The sequence below is a fragment of the Myotis lucifugus genome, unplaced genomic scaffold, assembly GCF_000147115.1.
Source record: "Myotis lucifugus unplaced genomic scaffold, Myoluc2.0 scaffold_9, whole genome shotgun sequence".
Lineage (NCBI taxonomy): Eukaryota > Metazoa > Chordata > Mammalia > Chiroptera > Vespertilionidae > Myotis > Myotis lucifugus.
Window position 1 is genome coordinate 8323694 of NW_005871057.1, and position 6959 is coordinate 8330652.

Below are 6959 nucleotides of genomic sequence, written 5' to 3' on the forward strand. Positions count from 1 at the left end.
GATTTGCCCTGCAGCTCTGTGTTGTGACAGGGTGCAGCGCCCTAACCCCCTGATCGGCCCCTGCTCTGTGTGTGACAGGGTGCAGCGCCCCAACCCCTGATCGGCCCCTGCTCTGTGGGTAATAGAGGGTGGCGCCCCAACCCCCTGATCTGCCCTGCTCTGTGTGTGACAGGGGGCGGTGCCCCCAACTCCCTATCGGCCCTACTCTGTGAGTGACAGGGGGGAGCTCCTCAACCCCCCTGATCGGCCCCGCTCTGTGCGTGACAGGGGGGAGTTCCTCAACCCCCTGATCGGCCCTGCTCTGTGTGTGACAGGGTACGGAGCCCCAAACCCCCTGATCGGCCCTGCTTTGTGGGTGACAGGGGGTGACACCACAACTTCCCTATCGACCCTGCCTTGAGTGTGACAGGGAGCGGTGCCCCAACCCCCCAATCGGCTGTACCCTGAGCGTGACTAGGGGTGGCATCGCAACCTCCTGATCCGCCCTGCTCTGTGCATGACAGGGCGGCGCCCCAACTCTCCAATCGGCCCTGCTCTGAGCCCGACCAGGGGCTGCACCTAGGGATTGGGCCTGCCCTCTGCCACCTGGGAGCAGGCCTAAGCCAGCAGGTCGTTATCTCCCGAGGGGTCCCAGACTGCAAAGGGCACAGGATGGGCTGAGGGACCCCCCCGCACCCCTGAGTGCACAAATTTTTGTGCACCGGGCCTCTAGTAATAATAATAAAAGGCTAATATGCAAATTGACTGAACGGCAGAATGGCTGGTTGCTATGATGCACACTGGCCACCAGGAAGCAGACGCTCAATGCAGGAGCTGCCCCCTGGTGGTCAGTGCACTTCCATATGGGGAGTGCCACTCAGCCAGAAGCTGGCTCATGGCTGGTCAGCGCCGAGGTGGTGGCAGGATCCTCTCCCACCATGGCAGCACTAAGAATGTCCAACTAATGGTTTAGGCCCGATCCCTTGGGGGCCTAAGCCTTTAGTCAGACATCCCCCAAGGGCTCCCTGGCTGCCAGAAGGATGTCTGACTGCAAGCTTAGGCCTGATCCCCCAGGGAGTGGGCCTAAATCAACAGGTGAACATCCCCCAAGGGGTCCTGGACTGCAAATGGGCCCAGGCCGGGTTGAGGGCCCCCCCCCCCCCCCCCGCTGAGTGCACAAATTTTTGTGCACCAGGCCTCTAGTAAAGTATAAATTATCAGAAATTTAGGAACAATCAAGTTCTAAACTCTACTCTATACTGAGTAGAGTGTAGGTTCTAGGTAGTGTAACTGTATGTGCATTGCTAAAGTCAATTGTACTATATGTTATTGGAAGGAAGCCTATGTAAACAAAAAGAGAATGGCCAATATGAAGTTTAGAGAAGTGGATCCCACAAAATAAGAAATTTTCAGTATTTTTCAGAAATTTACAGTGAAGAGGGTACCCTAAACAATGACAGAAGTATGTGGCCTCCTTGGCAGGTAAAAATGGATGCATCAGGTGACCCTAACTTTATGTTGCCATCCATTTATATCAATCAACTAATACTCCTTGCTCAGATTCTACATTCACAAAGAAAACTGATTACAATTTAGCCTGCCTTGTTGAATTTAGTACAAGAAGGTAATGTAGTTTCTAGTAGAAACTAGTATTATCCAGAATACTATTCATCATGAACAGCTAACTTAAGGAGTTTTCCTGAAAGAGCAGCACATTTTGGATAGCCATTAGCTAAAATTAATGTTTATGAAAATATTTATAGAATTTAAATTTGAAATAATCACTGCAAATATTTTCTTGCATTTTAACCCCTCTGGTAGAGTGGCGTGAAGATTGTCACTGGAAAATTGGCACTTCAGTTTGTTAACAGCATGCATATTACTGACTAGCACTTTCTCACATATTCTTACGTGGCCACTTTGGAGCAAGAATGGGAAAAATAAAAATGCCAGGACAAAGGAAGTGATATCACATTTAATTGTTATACTTCTAAAAGTGAATGAAAACAGATTGCATGGATTACTAACATACAAATATATGACAAATACATAGCACTTACAAGTGCATTTTTTCAATTTTGAAGAGGTATAGCTGGATACAAAAAAAGGAAAATAGTAGTAGAACAGAAATACATATTTTATGTGTGTATGAGTTGAGACAGGGAAGAAATCAAGGAAGGACTTATGACAAAGAAATACTAGGTGAATTGAAGGACCAGAGTAGAAATTTTGCAGAGTGTTGGGGAATGAAAGCACACTATTTTTGTTGGGGAACTGGACACAGATAATTTCACAACTAGGACAAGGCTATTAAGAGAACTTTCAAAAAATATTTCAATGGCCTCTATTATAAGATCCTCAAAGACAAAAATAAGAATAACATCTATAATAAAAAGACAGAAAGTTTGAAAACAAAAGTAATCAAAATTTAATTAGAGGATAGATGGATATGCAAATGAGTCTATTAAAAATTTTAGAAATAAGAAAATATTATCAGTGAAATAAACTCTGGACTGGACACCATGAAAGAGAGAATTAGTGAATTGAAAGATTATCTACAGCTTTCTTCAGAGACAGAAGCAAAGTGGAGGAGACAGGAATGTTCGAAGAGCGCAGACACCACCACCAGGAGCCTCCTCCACAAGCCCAAGAGTGAGATGACCCTGGCAGAGCTGCAGAAGTGGGAGGAGGAGGAGTTTAACACAGGCCAACTCTCCAAGCTCATGCATTTTTGTCAAGAATATATATCAACTGTCACAACAACAAAAAGCTTCTGGGCCATGTGAAGCCCATTGACAGGCACTGCAACATGGCTCTGGAGAATGTGAAGGAGAAGTGGACCGAGGTCCCCAAGAGTGGCAAAGGCAAGAAGTCCAGGGCAATCAACAAGGACCGCTACATCGCTAAGCTGCTCCTGCATGGGATTTGGTCATTGTGGTCCTGCAGGGGTTTTGTTCATTGCTGGCTAGTAAGGGCTTCCTCCCTGACATCAGAACTCACTTCCTGTGCCGGAGCAGCATGCAGGAGGGGGGCATGGAGGGGGGAAAATATGGCACACTTTTACATTCAAATTGTTATTTTGGGATGTTACATCTTACAGAAAAGCAGAGTTCTTTGTCAATTGCATTTTAATCAGATCTATAACTGTCATTTTAAGTTTTGTCATTTGCAGTCAGTTTTACCCTGATGCATTTGCAAAGAGATTTCATCTTAAAGATCCATGGGAAAAAACTGACTTATTCTAAAATAGATTTTTCTGAGAATAAATTTGCAAGATCAGTATTTATGGGCGTGATGGACCAGACACGCCCATAGACTGTGGGAGGGCTCCAGGGCGTGTCTGGTCCATCACGCTCAGTCCCAATAGGCTGGACCCCAGCTGCAAGCTAACCTACAGCTTGGAGTGTCTGCCCCCTGGTGGTCAGTGCACATCATAGCAAGCAGTTGAGCGGCCTTAGCATATCATTAGCATATTATGTTTTGATTGGTTGAACGGCTGACCAGATGACCAGACACTTAGCATATTAGGCTTTTATTATATAGGATAAACATTCAAAGTTCCTTTCATGCCCTCAAAAGTTATATAGCAAGGCCTCTGCCTTATTATACAAGAAGAGGGGTTTGTGCAATGATGAATGGAGGGATATACATAAGTCAGCTTTCTGCAACCAAAAATAAAAATGGTTTTAAATCATTCCCATATCTAGAAATACTCTAATTTTTTGAATAATTATACATAGACATATTACAAGACACCTTTAAGTGAACTTTATAATATTTTATCTCTTTTTTTAAAGAATGGGGTAATAAGTAAATAAGTATTTATTTTAATGTGTGCTTCTAATGTCTTAACTTCTAAAAATGCAAAATTTTAAAAATAAATATTTAATAAAATATGTTATGAAAAAGCTGAAGAAGAAACTCCCTTTTTTTGTTGTTGTTCTTTTTTACATAAATGAGTCTCTATTTTTAATTCAGTTGCCTGAGTTGCAGATGAATCAGAATCCAGATTCTTAAAAGTCATGTTCCAAAATTTATACCCCTCATTTTATTGTGAAAATATGGAGAAAAAGTATTACTAACCTTGTAGATGGGGCTACAAATGTGACCTGTTCAGTAAACAAAGACCAAAAACAATTTTGCAAAATTGGTTTTTAATATTTTCTATTGAATTGCACATAGAGAATTCTTATCTAACATTAACTTAAAACTATGTTATAACCATACAAACTTTAATATTACAGTGTTTTAAAATTAAATACATATTTCATAGAAGTGTTAAAAGCATCATCAGTTACATTCAGTTTTTAAGTACGTGCATTTTGCATAATATAGAACAAAAGATGTATTATATTTATGATTTTATGATTTTCCTATTTGTTAACAGTAATGGAAATAATGATGTTCAATTTGAAAACCAATGTTTTCAAAAATAGAATCTGAACATTCATGCATGTGTGGCTGTGTCAGATGCACTAATGCACCCTTGACAAAATTTCTAGGTTTGCATTTCAGCTGCCAAGTGACAGCATTGTGAAGTCATGAATTCTGGCTAAATCTCACTTCTAAATTTGAATCCCTGTTATATATAATCTGACTGAATTAATAACTGACCTTAATGGTTTTCTATCTCAGAAGAAGCACTCTTTGGGTGCAAATGGCTCAGATGACTGAGATTTTTGGAAGGCATGTATTCACAAATATTTTCTTGGTATGTAGATATTGTCTTATTTGGGGAGGGGTGGGTTTCTACTTTCTATTTAGGCATAGTAAATTCATGTCATCAAATTGAAGTGAATAAATCCTAATCTTAAAATCTTGAGGCTTATAGTTAACACCTCTTTAGCCAGCAGGCAGGTCACCTATGTAGTTAACATTGTTTCCCTTGTTTTGTAACTGGTCTCACAGAAACTGTGATGTTGTTTTGGTATTTCCTTCTCATTCTTGGACTGTTGTTTTGTTTTGTTTTTAAGTCTTAGTGTTGGTGAAAATAGTCTCATGGGAACATTAGACACATGCTTTTGTGTAGTAATTGAAATGAAGAATTTGTAACACTTTTCTTACTAATCACAAGTGTATATTGGAAGCCAAGTGTTCCTTATTTCATTTTAAACAGTTTTCTGCTGAGGTTTTTTGACAATCCAATTGTTTTCCTGACTGACATTATAGAATGGTTTCTATTCTGAGTTTGGCAATAGCAAACTGGCTTACTTAACAATGAGAAGTTCATGCATGTAAGGATGGGGAGAAGGGGGAAGGGGAATGTAAAGGGAAAGACAAACATCTGAATTTAAAAGGGGATGATCATCATTAGATGCTGGTTTCATGAGTTTTTCTAGCTCATCATATAGGGACAGCTTTTTAACCACAGTGATGATTTTATGGCTTTATTTAAATTCTTCTCACATCAAACATTAAAGACAATGCTTACTCACAGGATTTCAAACATCCTGTGGTTTGGGTTAAATTCCAGATACTTTGAAGCTGGTTTGCTTTCCATCACTTCATTTTCCCCCACTTCGTGCCTGGATCCTGATAAATCTTTACTTAATGATATTAGACATTCTGTAAAACAATATTTTATAGGCAAGAAGCAAGTTTTTCAACTCTTAGTCCAAAATAGTAATAAAAATTCAGATGGTAATTTTAGATACAATAAATTATCTAGTTTTTATGTCCTAGTATATTTTGAAAATTTTATATATCTATCATTATCCCCAAATTAGACTTAATGCATAGTATTTTTATATTAATAATTGTTGTAATGAGAAGGTAGATATCTTTTGTGACTTTATAATATACAAATATGGGATGAAAGACACTTAAGGGAATTTTACTGAGAAAACTAATACTTAAAAGTGTTAAATATAAATATTGCAGAACATAACCCTATATGACATTTCGAATATTTGCTTAAGAACTAAATAATGTTCTTGGTAAATAAGTGATGTTAAACTGTGTAAAGTTTCATCAGTTGCCTTTAAGATTGATTTTCATCAAAATTACTATACTAAAATGTTTTCTTTTGTTGTACAGACGCAAATAGCAAACCTCAATTTTAAAATCGACTCTTATTTGCGAAAAATGCTTTGACATAGTGCATTTGTTCTGCCTGGGCTGCAATAAAGGATTGTGGTATCATTTTGAAGAAGGTTGTTTGACAGAGCCTGTTTGTTTATTTGGGGTAATGTGAGCTGCATTCAGAAAATGCCATATTTTGTTTCATGATTGTATACATTCTCTCCCATTGCTCCCAGGCAAGACTTGTAAGCAGAGAAGACACGGATTTAGAGCTTTTTTCCATGACCAGTGGAAGTGCTTTGTCTGTGAAGAAGGAAAAAAAAAATCAGGCACACAGACACTCAGAGGGATCTTCAAGTAAGTTGTGGTTTCCTTCAGAATTAATTTAGAAATCACAAATGAATTGATGGAACCTAATGCCAACAAGCATTCTTTTACATATAGGGGGTAGAATGCCAGCAACCAGAACTGCCCAAAAATGTGTATTTGAATTTTTTTCTTTCCTTAAATGTCTTCTTTTGATATAAACAAAATTAAATTATTTCTAAAATTAACAGCACAGCTATTTTAATTATATTCTGTGACTCAATGATCTACTCTTCCAGTCCCTGATGGATCATATGGAATTCTTTGATCATTTAGTTCTAAAAGGAATTTTTTTAGGCTAATTGTAAAAAGTTGGATTTATATATCAAAGTAGTGTAACTTGGACTTCTGCCATTGATTTAATAGATGTTGTAGGTAGAGTTAATTTTTAAAGGAAACTTTAAAAAATAGCAGAATTTAGATAATCTTATACTGTCAAAAACATGATTTAAAAAACTATTTTCATTGAACAGATGACAGTTTATATTTATTAATGATGGCTTTTTGCATTTGTAAATCTGTCACACATCTATTCCCTTTTGTCATGGTTTCAATAAGAATTGCACTGTGGTTAACGCTGAAAAAATATGAAT

At 38.6% G+C, this 6959-nt stretch overlaps 1 protein-coding gene and 1 pseudogene across 1 annotated transcript in view; both read left to right on the top strand.

Moving 5' to 3' along the window:
* Positions 1–6389, top strand: part of LRRIQ1 (leucine rich repeats and IQ motif containing 1) — a 189406-nt gene extending 183017 nt beyond the window's left edge. Inside the window, 1 exon segment of the mRNA XM_023749734.1 lies at positions 6237–6389. Coding sequence (XP_023605502.1) covers positions 6237–6389 — 153 coding nt within the window.
* LOC102429352 lies at positions 2637–3111 on the top strand (annotated as a pseudogene).
* Positions 6390–6959: the final 570 nt, after the last annotated feature.